Source organism: Oncorhynchus masou, chromosome 25, assembly GCF_036934945.1.
Source record: "Oncorhynchus masou masou isolate Uvic2021 chromosome 25, UVic_Omas_1.1, whole genome shotgun sequence".
Taxonomy (NCBI): domain Eukaryota; kingdom Metazoa; phylum Chordata; class Actinopteri; order Salmoniformes; family Salmonidae; genus Oncorhynchus; species Oncorhynchus masou.
In genome coordinates, this window is record NC_088236.1 from 21,547,709 (window position 1) to 21,566,568 (window position 18,860).

The 18,860-nt window shown below is 41.9% G+C and overlaps 1 protein-coding gene across 2 annotated transcripts in view; it reads left to right on the top strand.

The window, feature by feature from the left end:
- Positions 1 to 18,860, top strand: part of LOC135513911 (hexokinase-2-like) — a 93,036-nt gene that overhangs the window by 12,107 nt on the left and 62,069 nt on the right. For both annotated transcript variants that reach the window (XM_064936917.1, XM_064936918.1), the window contains exons 2-5: positions 13,953 to 14,115; positions 16,988 to 17,136; positions 17,974 to 18,093; positions 18,235 to 18,330. In XM_064936917.1, the coding sequence (XP_064792989.1) occupies positions 13,953 to 14,115; positions 16,988 to 17,136; positions 17,974 to 18,093; positions 18,235 to 18,330 (528 nt within the window). The remainder of the gene's footprint in view (positions 1 to 13,952; positions 14,116 to 16,987; positions 17,137 to 17,973; positions 18,094 to 18,234; positions 18,331 to 18,860) is intronic.

Genomic DNA, 18,860 nt, shown 5'->3' on the forward strand with positions numbered 1-18,860 from the left:
TTTCAGGCTTCAAACATAAAGATATAAAACTGTATTTTTTTTGTGAAGAATCAACAACAAGTGGGACACAATCATGAAGTGGAACGACATTTATTGGATATTTCAAACTTTTTTAACAAATCAAAAACTGAAAAATTGGGCGTGCAAAATTAACACAAAAAAATTTGGCCGATTAATCGGTATCGGGTTTTTTGGTCCTCCAATAATCGGTATCGGCGTTGAAAAATCAGAATCGGTCGACCTCTAGTATCTACAGTTGAAGTCGGAAGTTTACATACACCTTTGCCAAATACATTTAAACTCAGTTTTTCTCAATTCCTGACACTTAATCCTCGTAAAATGTTCCTGTTTTAGGTCAGTTAGGATCACCACTTTAATTTAAGAAAGTTAAACGTAAGAATGATTTATTTCAGATTTTATTTATTTAACACATTCAATGGGTCAGAAGTTTACTTATACTCAATTAGTATTTGGTAGCATTGCCTTTAAATTGTTTAACTTGGGTCAAATGTTTTGGGTAGCTGTAACGGCCGTTGGTAGAAGAAGGTGAGGACCAAGTTGCAGAGTGGTACGTGTTCATAATTAGTTTATTAGCAACTGTACACTAAATACGAAAATGACAAAAAGAATAACCAAAACAGTTCTGTCTGGTACAGATACAAAACAGAAAACAACTACCCACAAAACCCATGTGGGCAAGAGCTACCTAAGTATGGTTCTCAATCATAGACAATGACAGACAGCTGTCCCTGATTGAGAAACATACCCGGCCAAAAACAAAGAAAGACAAAAACATAGAAGAAAGAACATAGAATGCCCAACCTAGTTACACCCTGGCCTAACCAAAATAGAGAATAAAAAGCCTCTCTATGGCCAGGGCGTGACAGTAGCCTTCCACAAGCTTCTCACAATAGGTTGGGTCAAATTTGGTCCATTCCTCCTGACAGAGAGGTGGAACGGAGTCAGGTTTGTACGCCTCCTTGCTTGCACACGCTTTTGCAGTTCATCTCACACATTTTCTATAGGATGTGGTCATGGCTTTGTGATGGCCACTCCAATACCTTGACTTTGTTGTCCTTAAGCCATTTTGCACAACTTTGGGAGTATACTTGGGGTAATTGTCCATTTGGAAGACCCATTTGGGACCAAGCTTTAACCTGTTTGGGAAAGGGGGAACCCCGTTCCATCGCAACCCCTCGCCTACAGCCAATGAAATTGCAGGGCGCCAAATACGAAACAACATAAATCTCATAAATCAAATTTCTCAAACATACAAGTATTAGGCACCATTTTATCGATAAAATTCTCGTTAATCCAGCCACAGTGTCTGATTTAAAAAAATGCTTTACAGCGAAAGCACCACAAACGATTATGTTAGATCACCACCAAGCCACAGAATAAACACAGCCATTTCACAGTCACAAAAAGCACAAATAGAGATAAAATGAATCACTAACCTTTTATGATCTTCATCAGATGACATTCATAGGACTTCATGTTACACAATACATGTATGTTTTGTTTCGTAAAGTGCATATTTATATTAAAAAAATCTAATTTTACATTGGCGCGTTACGTGCAGTAGTTCTAAAACATGCAATGATTTAGCTTAGAGCCCCATCAAATTACAGAAATATTCGTAATAAACATTGATAAAGATACGACTATTATACATGGAATTAGAGATAAACTTCTCCTCAATGCAACCGCTGTGTCAGATTTCAAAAAAAAAACTTTACGGAAAAAGCAAACCATGCTTTTCTGAGAACAGCGTTCAGACAACAAAGAAGCCAAAGCGATATCCACCATATTGTGTAGTCAACATTAGTCAAAAATAGCATTATTAATATTCACTTACCTTTGATGAATTCCTATGTCTGTAGAAAAGCAATGGAATGAGAGCTAACTCTCGTGAGCGCCCGTCATGAGACCAATGCACTCTGCCAGACCACTGACTCATACAGGTCTCATGAGCCCCTCCTTTATAGTAGAATCCTCAAACAAGTTTCTAAAGACGATTGACATCTAGTGGAAGCCTTAGGAAGTGAAAAATGACCCCATAGACACTGTGTATTCGATAGACCATGCTTTGAAAACCTACAAACCTCAGATTTCCCACTTCCTGGTTGGATTCTTCTCGGGTTTTCGCCTGCCATATGAGTCCTGTTATACTCACAGACATCATTCAAACGGTTTTAGAAACTTCAGAGTGTTTTCTATCCAATACTACTAATACTATGCATATATTAGCATCTGGGACGGAGTAGCAGGCAGTTTACTTTGGGCACCTTATTCATTCAAGCTACTCAATACTGCCCCCCTGTCACCAATTTTTTTAACTTGGGTCAATCATTTTGGGTAGCCTTCCACAAGCTTCCCACAATAATTTGTGTGTGTTTTGGCCCATTCCTCCTGATTGAGGTCAGAGCATTGTGATGGCCACTCCAATACCTTGACTTTGTTGTCCTTAAGTCATTTTGCCACAACTTTGGAAGTATGCTTGGGGTCATTGTCCATTTGGAAGACCCATTTGTGTCCAAGTTTTAACTTCCTGACTGATGTCTTGAGATGTTGCTTCAATATATCCACATAATTTTCCTTGCCTCATGTTGCCATCTATTTTGTGAAGTGCACCAGTCCATCTTTCAGCAAAGCACCCCCACAACATGATGCTGCCACCCCTGTGCTTCACGGTTGGGATGGTGTTCTTCGGCCTTCAAGCATCCCCCTTTTTCGTCCAAATATAACGATGGTCATTATGGCCAAACAGTTTCATCAGACCAGAGGACATTTCTCCAAAAAGTACGATCTTTGTCCCCATGTGCAGTTGCAAACCGTAGTCTCTCTTTTTTTATGGTGGTTTTCGAGCAATGGCTTCTTCCTTGCTCAGCAGCCTTTCAGGTTATGTCGATACTCCAAGCGGACTGCCATGTGCCTTTTACTGAGGAGTGGCTTCTGTCTGGCCACTCTACCACAAAGGCCTGGTTGGTGGAGTGCTGCAGAGATTATTGTCCTTCTGGAAGATTCTCACATCTCGGGAGTGGAACTCTGGAGCTCTGTCCATGTGACCATCAGGTTCTTGGTCACCTCCCTGACCAAGGCCCTTCTCCCCCGATTGCTCCGTTTGGCCGGGCGGCCAGCTCTAGGAAGAGTCTTGGTGGTTCCAAACTACTTGTGTTCTTGAGTACCTTTGATGCTGCAGAAATGCCTAGATCTGTGCCTCGAGACAATCCTGTCTTGTAGCTCTACGGACAATTCCTTTGACCTTATGGCTTGGTTTTTGGCTCTGACATGCACTGTCAACTGTGGGACTTTATGTAGACAGTTGTTTGCCTTTCCAAATCATGTCCAATCAATTTAATTTACTACCTGTGGACTCCAATCAAGTTGTATAAATATCTCAAGGATGATCAATGGAAACAGGATGCACCTGAGCTCAATTTTGAGTCTCATAGGAAAGGGTCTGAATACTTGTGTAAATAAGGTGTTTTAAAAATAAATGTATATTTGCAAAAAATTCTAAACCTGTTTTCACCTGTTTTGTCATTGTGGGGTATTTTGTGTAGATTAATGACATTGTTATTTATTTAATTATTTTAGAATCAAGCTGTAACTTAACAAAATGTGGAAAAGGGAAGTGGTCTGAATACTTTCTGTATTTATTTAAAGTACTGTGGTGGGCCCGTGGAGGACATCAGCTGCCAGTACATATGGCTGGTGCTAAGCAGAGGCATCTAGGCTAGTTCCTGGAGTTGGAGCAAACCAGTAGAGCAGGGGGTGGTTTTAGTTAGCCCTGGGGAAGTGTGACTCGTGTTCCAGTACAATAAAATGTTGTCAGAGGAAGGAGGCTTGATACAGAATGTTAATTTAAGTAGCTGAGAGAGAGGGCCTTCAGAAATAGTCAGATTTGGCTTTGTTTGACCGTGGTATGATTGACGAGAAACAAATTGGCCTAGACCTATTGTAGACGATGTACCTAACTGGAAATCTAAATAAGATAGAAAACATATATCATGATATTCCATTGTGTAGTCTCTGTGATGACTGCTTGTCTGTAATGTTACCTTGGCTGTGGAAACAATCTGAACCTATTAGAGGAATCAAGGTAAGACCCAAGTGCAGACTATGTGAAGTAACAATGTTTATTGTAACCACAGAGGCAGGCAAACAACAGGTCATGGCAGGCAGGGGTCAATAATCCAGAGCTGAGGCCAAGGTACAGGACAGCAGTCAGGCTCAGGGTCAGGTCAGGCAGAGGTCGGTAATCCAGAGGTGGAACAAAGGTACAGAATGGCAGGCAGGCTCAGGGTCAGATACAGGCAGTGGTCGGGCGGGTACAGGGTCAGGACAAGTAAAAGTTAACAACCAGGAGGACGAGAAAAAGAGAGACTAGGGGAAAAACAGGAGCTGAGACAAAAACGCAGGTAGGCTTGAACAAACAAGGTGAACTGGCAAAAGACAGACAGAAAACACAGGTACATATATACAGGGGATAATGGGGAAGATGGGTGACACTTTGTGGAGACATGGACTGGTGAAACAGATCAGGGTGTGACCGTACCCCCCCCCCCCTCCCCCAGGGATGCACCATGCGTCCTACCTGGGCACGCACCTGGTTGAGTGGGGTGCTGGCGCTGGAGATGAGATGTGGCCTGGGTCCAGGATGTCCCTAGTGGAGACCCAGGACCTCTCCTCCGGGCCGTAACCCTCCCAGTCAACCAGGTACTGGAATCCCCTGCCATCTCACCATGTACGCCGGTCAGCCATCGATGAGACGAGGGAGAGGGGTGAGTCTGGAAACAGGAGACAAGGGGCAGTCAGACATAGTTTTAATTCTAATTCACAGAAAAGGTAGGAGAAATACGGAGGGTATGGGGCAACAGAGGACAAACAGCAGAGGGGCTAATGATCTTGGAGCGGGGGGGAAAAGGTCTCTGCTTCTGGGGTAATAGCCGCGGCACTATAGCGGTGAGCCAGCGCCTCAGGCTTGACCTTCCCGGATACCGGTTGGTGCAGTGGAAGCGAAGTGGCCCGGGCCTTACTGAACCCCTCCCAGAGGTCCTGGTACTTGGTGGGGCAGACGGAGAGGTCCGGGGCAATTTCCAAGCCCCCAGGAAGACGTCCCTGGGCCCAGCGTCATCTGGGTTTGGCCGGGGTAGGCTGTCATTATAAATAAGAATGTGTTCTTAACGGACTTGCCTAAGTTAAATAAAATAAACAATTTAAAAATATCAGATTACTGTTGGCATTTCAGCAGGGTAGATTGTAGTATAATGAGTGCCAGATGTATTCTGTTAGCGGTGACAAGATGGTACTCCCACTGGCCCTAATGGCTCCGGCCCATAGCTACGAGGGTTGCACATTTTGGGGAATATTCAGAGGTGGGAATTAACGGGAATATATGGGTATTAATATTAATACCATTTAAATGTAGATGTTTTTTGCGTTGGATATATTTACCACATCATATGGAGACAGAAACATAAGGTAAAAGGTTTATCGTAAGTAGACATAATTGCAAATGATTAAATCCTCCCAATAGAAATAAAAACTTGAGTTACGAATTGAACTTTAATTAAATGAGTTGACTCTTCACATGGGATGATTTCACTGAACAACAAACTAAAGGGAATATTGAATGATCCCCAATGATCCATTGCATCTCCCAAAAACATTTTCAACATACATCTGTAAAATGATAGTCTAGAAACTAAAGCTTTGGTTGTCTTCCTCTCAGTCTTCCATGTCTTCTCTCCGGACCTCCTCAATGTCCACCTCTTGAACATCAGACTCTGAGGCCTCATCTTCACTATCACTTTCTAACCTTGTTGAGGATGGCTCGTTGTCAGGCTCAAAAAGCCTCAAATTGGCCCGGACGGCCACTAATTTTCAACCCTTGTATTTGTCATCCTGTTGCATGCTTCGGTGAGTGTCTTCCCAAACAAGGACCAGTTGCACTCCGAGGCGGCTGATGTTGGTGGGATTTGGAGGATGATGGAGGCAACAGGGGAAACAGCCTCATATCCACAAAGTTCCTCCCACCAGGTGACTAATGAGACGTGTTGGCACGACTGCCATATTGCATCGCCATCCCAAAGCCCTTGCTTAGAAGTGTACTTCGCCAGACTGCCAAGAAGCTTGCCCTCATCCAGGCCAAGGAGGCGAGACATGGTAGTAATGACACCATAGGCCTTGATGATCTCTGCACCAGACAGGATTCTCTTGCCAGCATACTTGGGGTCCAACATGTACGCTGTGGCGTGTTTGAGCTTCAGGCAGAAGTCTTCACGCTTTTTGATGTATTTCAGAACTCCAGTTTCCTCGGCTTGGAGCAACAGTGAAGTGGGAAGGGCAGTGCAGATTTATTCTCTTACATCTGCAAGCTGAGTCTGAACATCAATCAAGATGGCATTGTCTCCTTCAATCCGTGCAATGGCTACTGCTATAGGTTTCAGGAGTTTCAGGCTGCTTACCACTCTCTCCCAAAATAAATCATCCAGGATGAACCTCTTGATGGGGCTGTCCATATCGGCAGACTGTGATATGGCTATTTCTTGGAGAGACTCCTTCACCTCCAGGAGACTGTCAAACATGATGACAACACCACCCTAACGGGTGTTGCTGAGCAGCTTCAGTGTGGTGCTATTATTCTTCTCACTTTGCTTGGTGAGGTAGATTGCTGCTATAACTTTATGACCCTTCATATTACAAACCATTTCCTTGGCTCTCTTGTAGAGTGTATCCATTGTTGTCAGTGCCATGATGTCCTTGAGGAGCAGATTCAATGCATGAGCAGCACAGCCAGTGGGTGTGATGTGAGGGTAGGACTCCTCCACTTTAGACCAAGTGGCCTTCATGTTCACAGCATTGTCTGTCACCAGTGCAAATACCTTCTGTGGTCCAAGGTCAATGATGACTGCCTTCAGCTCATCTGCAATGTAGCGACCGGTGTGTCTGTTGTCCCTTGTGTCTGCTCTTGTAGAATACTGGTTAAGAGGTGGAGATGATGTAGTTAATTATTCCTTGCCCACGAACATTCTACCACCCATCAGAGATGATTGCAATACAGTCTGCTTTCTCTATGATTTGCTTGACCTTCACTTGAACTCTGTTGAACTCTGCATCCATGAAATGAGTAGATAAAGCATGTCTGATTGGAGGCGTGTATGCTGGGCGAAGAACATTCAGAAATCTTTTCCAATACACATTGCCTGTGAGAATCAGAGGTGAACGAGTTGCATACACAGCTTGAGTAAGACATTCATCAGCATTTCTCTGACTACGTTCCTCCATTGAGCCAAAACAACTTCTGATTCCAGGAGGACCATGAGCAATTGCTGTCGATAAGGTGTCTGATTCATAATTTTCACCTCAAATAGAAGTAGAGGGACTTTTGTCAGAGGTTGCTTGTTGTGAGCGCTGAGGGAACTTTATGCACTTGGCCAGATGATTCTGCATCTTTGTTGCATTCTTCACATGATTTGGCACATTATTTGCAAATGTACATAGCTTTTCGTTCTACATTAGCTGCAGTGAAATTTCTCCAAACATCAGATAGTGCCCGTGGCATTTTCCTGTAAAGATTAGAAAACAATTAGTAAAAAAAAAAACACAATTCCATGTACAGATAAATAGTTAAGCAGTTAGATTAAACAACTCCTTTGTAAGATAAATGTTTTTAAATGAAACCTGTATGGAAACAGGTGAATTAACAGTCCTCAGTTAGCAGGCTCAAGCAAGCTAAAACCCACACGGCAGCAAAAACTAACTAGCAGAAATTGTTAACAAGTTAGAAATTATTTAAACACACTTTGCTGTAGGCTACTATTTACTAGTTAACAAAAAATTGTGTATGTCCTATAAAATATATTCACCCCACCCAGTATTGTAATCAAAACTTACCAGAAAGCATGTAGTCCTTGGCTCAAACAGTGTGGTGGTGTGGGCTCAATAACATCTCATTACTGTGCAAGATCTTGAGAATCAGCTGTACATGTGATGGAAGAATGCACTGTGTATGCAGAGGGTTGCAATTCTATTGCATTGGGGATAGTTTAACCAAAATATGCCACAAGACCTAGAACTGCCTTATGTGTATCCTTCAAAGGTTCACTGTTATGAGCTAACCTTTTTTGATGAATTTAAGCAAAATTCCACAAATTCCCGGGCTTAACTTCCCATACAAAATATTCTGAAAAATTAAATGTACCTGAAAGTTTCCGACCCTTTTGCAACCCTAATAGCTACACACACTAGAAGTGGGTGATATGAACAAAAATCCATATCGTGATTTGCCAGATTTGGGCACTAATAAACACCTAAATTGGAACATAGTAGCCATACAGTAACATGCTATACATGAAGTCAGGCTCTGCGCTTCACAGCACTGTATGGGTTTGGACTGACAGCCGTTCTGAACGTGAACACCTCGCTCGACAAGAAGTGTATTTTGAAAGATGAGCCGTTGAGGATTATAATAAATAGGGCTTTGATGTTACACAAGCTAGGCAAACACCTGTGAGTCCAAATGTGCACTTCACATTTCGAAATCATAAAACTTGTGTCATATACAGCTTCAACATTTATGATCACTATGTTTGATGTACAGTTACAAGATTAAATGGAATCATACCCTGAGTTGTTCTGAACAGAAGGTGCCTATGTTTATTTATTGTGAAGAACATTTGGCCGGGCGCATACACCTGAATGCTCTCAAGACTCCTTTTTATGATCTGTTTATCTGAATTACCTTGTGAAAGCTGAACACTGTAAGATCATATTTTATAACTTAGCTAGTCATGTTGGCAATAGAACAAGCTTTCCCCCCAAAAAATGTTGGGGGGGATTTTTGAACAACAACAGTCATTTGTGATGCCGGTGATGCAGGGTTGTGCTCCAAATGAAATGACCTACAAGTGTGCTTGCTCTAGTTCCTCAACAGCACAGTTAGAATAGATAAAAAAAGTACCTTAAGGTTGATGACTCTTTGAGTCAGAATCACCCTTATACGCCAAGTACATTTACGCATACTCCGAATTTGACTAGGTAATATGGTGTTGGTTGTGATCGACAACATTTAGAGACAGAATACAGACAGCAGAGTTTAAAAAACATACATTATATAGAAATAGGTAGAGTGAGCATAGAGCTATGAGAATGAGCAGCTATACACATATACAGTGGATGTACAAATGTACACTATCAGTATGAATATATCTAAATGTTGAGAGATTAGCAGTATAGTGCAGTTATTTTGTGTACAGTTCAAGTCAGAGATGACTTGATGCGGTGTGCAGCAGAGTTCATAGTCCTTTAGTCATAAAAGTGCATTGAAATTGCTTAGGAACTGTGCATTCTTTAGAGGTGTGTGGCCACTTGGGGACACCAATTAGTCCTCTCACTTAAAACCTTGTAATTTGTTTGTCTTATTTTTCACCTACCCCACATTTTCCAGGAATAGTCGTACCATGTTACTGAATGTATCCAGGGTGTTTTCGGGTTTCGTTATCAACAAATGCGTCAAAGTACAGTAAAAATAAAATCAACACTGTAATGTTTGGATTCAGTCATTTCAGGGGAACTGTTGTGGTCTAATAATTTTTTAAATATTCTCTAAACTGTTCCTTTTCAATTGCTACCAATGTTACGCATATGCTTGTCATATTTAATCTGTAAGAAACATTTGAATTAAGCCCTATCAATATAGGCCAATTCCCATGAGTGTAAAGGGTTAACAACCCATATGAGCAAACTTATTTAATTTCAAACTTCACATTTTTCTTGGATCATAATACACAATATCAGCAAAATGCCTGTGATAAGTAATCGGTATGGTCGTTGTCGATCATTTTCAATTTATCGTCCCAGCTCTAACTCGCACACACACGTTTGTTTTACTATACTTGTGAGGACTGTTCAGGAACCAACAATTGATTACCATTCAAAATCCTATTATCCCTTAACCTAACCTTAACCTTAAACCTAACACTAACTCCTAAGCCTAAAATAGCCCTTTTCCCTTTGAGGACTGGCAAAATGTCCTCACTTCTCAGAATGATCTTTGGTTTACTAATCTTGTGAGGACTTCTGGTTCTCACAAGTATATAAGCAGACAGACACACACACACACACTAATTGTGCTAATTGAACACAACGCTATGTAACTTCAGTGGGAAAGCAACAAAATAGAGACATACACTTATAACCACGTAAGCAAACAGAAGGTTCCTTTGTATAGCTATTAGCTAACCATTGTCACTGCACGGTAAACCTCATGAACATTGACTACTCCTGTCAGGCTATAAGTCAGACATTCAATCAGGAATCAATAGCGTCCTGTCCAGGGGGTAGACCGGTACGTCAAGCTGCCTCACGCTACAGAAACAGGAAACATGCTCCTGCCCTATTAGCCTTTCTGTCTCGAACAAGGCCTGTTGTAATAATGCATCTTCTTTTCTCTGTTGCCCTTTCCTAAGGTCAGGTGGATAAATACCTTTACCACCTTCCAGTTACAGTGCATTCGGAAAGTATTAAGACCCACATTTTGTTGTTACAGCCTTATTCTAAAATGGATTCATTATTTTTTCCCCCTCATTAATCTACACACAATACCCCATAATGACAAAACAAAAACAGGTTTTTCTAAATTGTTGCAAATGTATTAACACTGAAATATCATATTTACATAAGTATTCAGACCCTTTACTCAGTACTTTGTTGAAGCACCTTTGGCAGGGATTACAACCTCGAGTATTCTTGGGTATGACGCTACAGGCATGGCACACCAGTATCTGTGGAGTTTCTCCCATTCTTCTCTGCAGAGCCTCTCAAGCTCTCAGGTTGGATGGGGAGCATCACTGCACAGCTATTTTCAGGTCTCTCCAGAGATGTTAGATCGGGTTCAAGTCCGGGCTCTGGCTGGGGCAACTCAAGGACATTCACAGACTTGTCCTGAAGCCACCCCAGCTTGGTGTTGGCTGTGTGCTTAGGGTTGTTGACCTGTTGAAAGGTGAACTTTCACCTCAGTATGAGGTCCTGAGTGCTCTGGAGCAGGTTTTCATCACGGATCTCTCTGTACTTTGCTCCGTTCATATATCCCTGAATCCTGACTAGTCTCCCTGACTAGTCTGCTGAAAAACATCACCAGAGAACTGTGGAGCATTGTCAGTGACCATTGGGTTCTTGGTCACCTCCCCCAATTGCTCAGTTTGGCCAAGCGGCCAGCTCTAGGAAGAGTCTTGGTGGTTCCAAACTAAACTCAGCAAAAAAAGAAACATCCATTTTTCACGACCCTGTCTTTCAAAGATAATTCGTAAAATCCAAATAACGTCACAGATCTTCATTGTAAAGGGTTTTAACACTGTTTCTCATGCTTGTTCAACAAACCGTAAACAATTAATGAACATGCACCTGTGGAATGGTCGTTAAGACACTAATAGCTTACAGATGGTAGGAAATTAAGGTTACAGTTATGATAACTTAGAACACTAAAGAGGCCTTTCTACTGACTCTGACCAAAAGAAAGATGCCCAGACTTCCTGCACGTGAACGTGCCTTAGACATGCTGCAAGGAGGCATGAGGACTGCAGATGTGAACAGGGCAATACATTGCAATGCCCATACTGTAAGACGCCTAAGACAGCGCCACAGGGAGACAGGACGGACATCTGATTGTCCTCGTAGTGGCAGACCACGTGTAACAACACCTGCACAGGATCGATACATCCGAACATCACACCTGCGGAACAGGTACTCGATGGCAGCAACAACTGTCCAAGTTACACCAGGAATGCACAATTCCTCCATCAGTGCTCAGACTGTCCACAAAAGCTGAGAGGGGCTGGACTGAAGGCTTGAAGGCCTGTTGTAAGGCAGGTCCTCACCAGACATCACCGGCAACAATGTCGCCTATGGACACAGACAAGACCACCGTCGCTGGACCAGACAGGACTGGCAAAAAGTGCTCTTCACTGACGAGCCGCGGTTTTGTCTCACCAGGGGTGATTGTCAGATTCGCGTTTATCATCGAAGGAATGAGCGTTACAATGAGGTCTGTACTCTGGAGAGGGATCGATTTGGAGGTGGAGTGTCTGTCATGGTCTGGGGTGGTATCACAGCATCATTGGTTTGAGTTTGTTGTCATTGCAGGCATTCTCAACGCTGTGCATTACAGGGAAGACATTCTCCTCCCTCACGTGGTATCCTTCCTGCAGGCTCATCCTGACATGGCCCAACAGCATGACAATGCCACCAGCCATACTGCTTGTTCCGTGCGTGATTTCCTGCAAGGCAGGGATGTCAGTGTTCTGCCATGGCCAGCAAGGAGCCCGGATCTCAATCCCATTGAGCACGTCTGGGACCTAATGGATCGGAGGGTGAGGGCTGGGCCATACCCCCCCCAGAAATGTCTGGGAACTTGCAGGTGCCATGGTGGAAGAATGAGGTAACATCACACAGTAAGAACTGGCAAATCTGCTGCTGTCCACGAGGAGGAGATGCACTGCAGTACTTAGTATCTGGTGTGGCCACCAGCTGCATTGACTGTTACTTTTGATTTTGACCCCAACCCCACCCCTCCCCCCTTGTTCAGGGACACATTATTCAATTTCTGTTAGTCACATGTCTGTGGAACTTGTTCAGTTTGTCTCATTTGTTGAATCTTATGTTCATACAAATATTTACACATGTTAAGTTTGCTGACAATAAACCCGATAACCCGCTGTTCCTAGGCCGTCAATGAAAATAAGAATTTGTTCTTAACTGACTTGCCTAGTAAAATAAAAAAATGGCTTCGTTTTTGCTCTGACATTCACTGTCAACTGTGGGACCATATAGCTGTGTGCCTTTCCAAATCATGTTCAATCGATTGAAGTTACCACAGGTGGACTCCAATAAAGTTGTAGAAACATCTCATGGATGATCAATGGAAACAGGATGCACCTGACCTAAATGTTGAGTCTCTTTTCAAAGGGTCTGAATACTTATGTAAATAAGATGTTTCTGTTTTTTTAATATTCACTAAAGTTCAAAAGTTTGGGGTCACTTAGAAATGTCCTTGTTTTTGAAAGAAAAGCAATTTTTTTTGGTCCATTTTTAAATTAATATCAAATTGATCAGAAATACAGTGTACTGTAGACATTGAGCAAGAGGACAAGTACATTTGTGTCTAGTTTGAGAAACAGACGCCTCACAAGTCCTCAACTGGCAGCTTCATTAAATGGTACCCGCAAAACACCAGTCAACGTCAACAGTGAAGAGACGACTCCGGGATGCTGGCCTTCTAGGCAGAGTTGCAAAGAAAAAGCCGTTTCTCAGACTGGCCAATAAAAAGAAAAGATTAAGATGGGAAAAATAACACACACACACTGGACAGAGGAACTCTGGAGTGGTTGAAAAACACTTTGGTTGGTGTCATTAAAACTCGTATGTAAACTTCCTACTTCAACTGTAATTACAAAAGGGTTTTCTATTGATCAATTTGCCTTTTTTAAATTATAAACTTGGATTAGCTAACACAACGTTTCACTGGAACACAGGAGTGATGGTTGCTTATAATGGTCCTCTGTACGCCTATGTAGATATTCCATTAAAAAGCTGCCATTTCCATCTACAATTGTCATTTACAACATGAACAATCTCTACACTGTATTTCTGATCAATTTGATGATATTTTAATGGACAAAAAAATCTGCTTTTCTTTCAAAAACAAGGACATTTCTAAATGACCTCAAACTTTTGAACAGTACTGAGTATTTGCAAAAATGTGTAAACCTGTTTTTGCTTCGTCATTATGGGGTATTTTGTGTAGATTGATGGGAAAAAATAATTAATTAAATTTTAGAATAAGGATGTAACGTAACAAAATGTGGAAAAAGTCATTGGGTCTGAAAACTTTCCGAATGCACTGTATATTTATCTTACTCTGTTTTCTTCCTCTTTCTCTCCCTCTTAAGGTGGATAAATTATTGTACCACCTGCGGTTATCGGACGAGAACCTGATTGACGTGTCTGAGAGGTTCCGGAGGGAGATGTATAAGGGGCTGGGCCGTGACTCCAACCCTACGGCTGCTGTGAAGATGCTGCCCACGTTTGTGCGCTCCACCCCTGACAGGACAGGTAAGGGGGTCGGTGGAGGGGGTCTGACAGACATCTGAGTAATTTCTATTCTATTTACGTTGTGTTCCAAATGGCACCACATTCCCTTTACAGTGGGACTGGCCAAAAGCACTGGTCAAAAGTAGTTCACTATAAAGGTAATAGGGTGCCATTTGGGACGCATACTTAATTGTTATTTAATCACGAAGTCCCATCGAGGTCAGAACTTCTTTCTTCAGGGAGGCCTGGAGAAATCTCAGTACATCCATGCCGCAGGCCCTTCTTAGAGTCCATAGAGACCCATGTCTTGCCTACCAATGCACTTTACAGGAATAAGAAAAATTGCACAATTCTTCAATAATTTCATATTTGTAACTTGCTTAGGTGAGGGCAGGCTGGTAGAATGAGAGACTGGTGGTGAAAAGCACATAAATCCTGAAGCTGTGTGTCTCAGCTGCAGAATATGACCTGTGTCAGTGAACTGTGTCAGAGTGACACAGCTAAGCCCAGTTAAGAGCCATAGATGGATATATATATATATTTATAGATGTATGACTCTGGCCCCATCTAAAGTGTTTTTTAAATCTTATTTAACCTGTATTGAATGAAAAAGTGCCATTGGTGTCAGAAGACCTCTCTCCCAAGAGAGACCTGGCCATCAAGCCTTCTCATGCACAGTAATTGGACTCTTCAAGAAACAGCACAACCCATGCTTAGAAATATGTCAACTATGGACTGGTTGTTGAGGTGAGAATAGGAGGGAGTTTTTTTGTTTGACAGCCCTTTAGATCAGGGTTTCTCAATCTTCGCCCTAGTTTCTCAATCTTGGCACCTTTTGTTTTTGCCCGAGCATTCACCCACTTGATTCAACTAATCCACTCATCATCAAGCCTTTTGTTTTAAATTGGGTGTGTGAGTGCTCGGTCAAGAACAAAATGTGCACCGCTTTGGATCCCCAGAACCATGATGAACCTTTAGCTAATGAGAGTATGCTGGTGAAGAATGGCACATAGAAAATCTGGGCTCTGTTATAATATCCATCCACACTAGCATACCACTTTTAATTAAATTAATTGGACATGCACTCTAGGAGGGTTTTGTCTAGAAGGGACACAGCTTTTGTCAAAATTGACTTTTTTTTGCAGGTTAGAAGAACTAACCAGCAGGTTAGGAGAATTAATGTAGCAGCTTAGGAGAATTAGGTTAAGGTTAGGAAAAGGGTTAGCTAAAATGCCCCCCCCCCCGCCCCCATTTTTTATATATATTTTTTGACGTAGCTGTATCCCATCTAGACATTACATTCTAACATTGAAATGTCCCAGCTGCATTTTCCTTTGAGTTTGACCTGTGTTAGTGACTGTGACCGGGGCATATCAAAAGTATATCAGGTGGCAAAAACCACTCTTGGAGACTGATTTGTCGTAAGTGACTGGAGAGGAATGGTAAATGTGAATTGCAGAGAAAGTGCAAAAGCAACCAGGCCAAACCTCGGTTTGCTCAGCCTGTTGATTCTGGTCATTATTGGCATATTAAACTCCAACCTATCAGATAAGTGTCTATCCAGCTGAACCACTGTTATGTCTCCCTCCCTCTTTCTCATCATTCTCACTTTCCCTGCCTCTCTATCTTGTCTCTCTCTCACTCTTTTGACTAGTGTTGCACGATATACTGAAGCTTCTGTACTTTTCTTTATACTAAAACATGAAAAGCGGTTTGGTACTAGAATTGTTGTTACTTTCTGTACTTATGTCAAATTTGTCTCACGTGACATCATATGTGGATTGAGAGGATCGAGTCTGAATCTTTGACAGACAAATTATTGTTACTTTCTGTACTTATGTCAAAGGTGTCTCACGTGACGTCAAAGATTCAGACAAATTACTGAAGGGGGCAGTAGCTAGCCAGGCTGTGTTTGCACATGCAGCTGACACCGAGCAAGCCACTTTCTTAAGAAGCAAGCAAGAAGAGCATGGCTTCTTCAAACGTAAATTTCATAACTTCACACACACAACTTTTATTATAGCTCAGTGTCCACAGCTTGTTGAACAAACTGTCTGCAGAAGCGAACTATGGGAATACTTTGATTACAGAGCAGATGGGAGGCCAGCCCACCAAAACAACTAAGTAAAAGGTGTTACAAAGCAGTACAGTGCACTTTATTAGGCTACAGATTAAATAAGTGATGAACTTCACAGGGTGGTGAATGTGCAAAGTGATGAGCTTGATTTTCCTTTCCAATATATAACGAGGGTTTTATTCTGGAATAAAACCTTATAGTTTGGTAATTAACATTTTATGTTGGTTGTTATGCATTATAAAATAAGGTCAGTCCATTGAAAGATTCCCCTTTATATCTCATAAAGATGGTAGAAGGTCATGGGTATGTTATTGGCAATGGGTGAACGACATCACTTTTCAAAGAGGACTCCGATGTTCAGAAGGAGCCTACTGCTTCATGGTCAATGTCCTCTGTGGTTGTAATGAAATTCATTTTAGTCTGACTTGTGAACACCCCTGCTCCAATCAACATTATTGCTGCTCATGGTTATCTCTATTGCAGCTTTGTAACTTTCATAAAGACTGTGGTAGAAACGTATACACTCTTTATAAAATAGTACTATGACATGAAAAATACCATTAGGCCTATTTTTGGTACATTCTTGGATTTATTGTTGTCCTCCATTTAGGCTGTTTGGAAGACTTGTAGTATATAATTTATTTACCCAGACGAGCACCACATTCCACTTAAATATTTGGTATACCTGTTTTCTTTACCCTCTCTATTGCAGTTGAGTAGACTTAGTACTGTTAGTTTGTGTTTTTTGTATAAAAATGTTTTTCTTGCTTTGCAGCATTTTTGAGTATGTGTGTGTTTTTTCCCTGATTCTTCCAGAAAAGGGAGACTTCCTGGCTCTCGACCTGGGTGGGACCAACTTCCGGGTCCTGCTGGTGAAGGTGTCTGACAATGGGAAGCAGAAGGTGGAGATGGAGAACCAGATCTATGCCATTCCTGAGGAGCTGATGAGGGGCAGCGGCGAAGAGGTGAGAGGAGAAGGGGATGTTCATTTCAATGGACATCAGGAATGACCTAAATTCACACAGCAAATCCATGCAATGGGCCAGATGCTTGACCTTTGACCTTATTACTGTGACCTCTTAAAGGGCCAATCGGGAGTTTAAACAAAAACAAAGCAACCACTCCACCACTGTTTCTGTAAAAAGCTGAGGGATGGGGCTGAAGAAATGTAATTAACACACAGACCTATGGATGCAAGGACTGACCATCCATGATATCAAAATTATAGTTTTAACTATGTTATGAGGCTGTAACGGGTTTGTTTACATTTACTTTGTTTACAAACATTGGTGTAAAACAGTTTTCTATTTTGTGTTCTGATGGGGTACGAAACTAATAAGCTTATGAGTCATAAGTTATATTCTTCAAGAATCAACAGATACATTTAAAAAAAAACTTATACATGAATGATATGTATGTAGCAACTGCTGATTGTCCCTTTAAACACTGCCTCATCGTTCAGACCAAGCAGTATCAATGTCGGTAGGTCTGATTTATGACATGTATAACATCGCTAACTTTGATGCTGGGGAGAACATCTGGTTCTGGAATAGAGGTTTCATAGGTATTTCTAATTCGAACTGTGTTGGGTAAAGACAACATTCGGGGTGTTCAATAAGGTGTGAGGTTGGTAATGGCTTTTATGTCATATATGTCATATTTGACCATAACATCATAATTTCGCTAAAATACGAGAAAAATGGGGTGGGAAAAACCATAGATCATATCAATGAACTGAAGGGGTTACTAGCACATTGACCAGTTTGCTGCTGTATGTTAACACCCCTCTGTTTCGCCCTTAGCTCTTCGACCATATTGCTGAATGTCTTGCTAACTTCCTGGAGAAGCTGGGGATCAAGAACCAGAAGCTTCCTCTGGGCTTCACCTTCTCCTTCCCCTGCCAGCAGACCAAACTGGATGAGGTGAGGAATAAGAAGGTTCACTATTGAGGACCGCATTTGAAATTTAAAGAGACAAATGGAACTGTGATTTGGAGGTTTGAGCCTTCAGAATGATCCAGAAGTTGTCATTGTCTGTGTGCGTGCGTGTGTATGTTCATGCAGAGTATTCTGGTGTCATGGACCAAGGGCTTCAAGTCGCATGGGGTGGAAGGGAGAGATGTGGTCAGCCTTCTGAGGAAAGCCATCATAAAGAGAGGGGTGAGTCAGTGGGAAATGAATGGGCCAAGGTTATGCACCAGTGGCAGCACTCTTTGTGCCTACCACCTTGCCACATCATGCCTTTTTCCTTCCATACAGATAATGTATGGCCTCCTAACAAACTCCCAGACATTGTGTGCTACAAAAGTAATCTGACCTATATAGGTTATGCTGAAAGTATAACATGAAGGCTTCAGGCCAGCAACATTAAGATGAATTGAAACCTACCAATATCAAGCAAAAATACGCCATACAAATATACAGTACCAGTCAAAAATGGTATAATAGTGAAGACATCAAAACTAGGAAATAACACACATGGAATAATGTAGTAACCAAAAAAGTGTTCAACAATTCAAAATATATTTTAGATTATTCAAAGTAGCAATCCTTTGCCTTGATGACAGCTTTGCACACTCTTGGCATTCTCTTGACCAGCTTCACCTGGAATGCTTTTCCAACAGTCTTGAAGGAGTTCCCACATATGCTGAGCACTTGTTGGCTGCTTTTCCTTCACTCTGCGGTCCAAC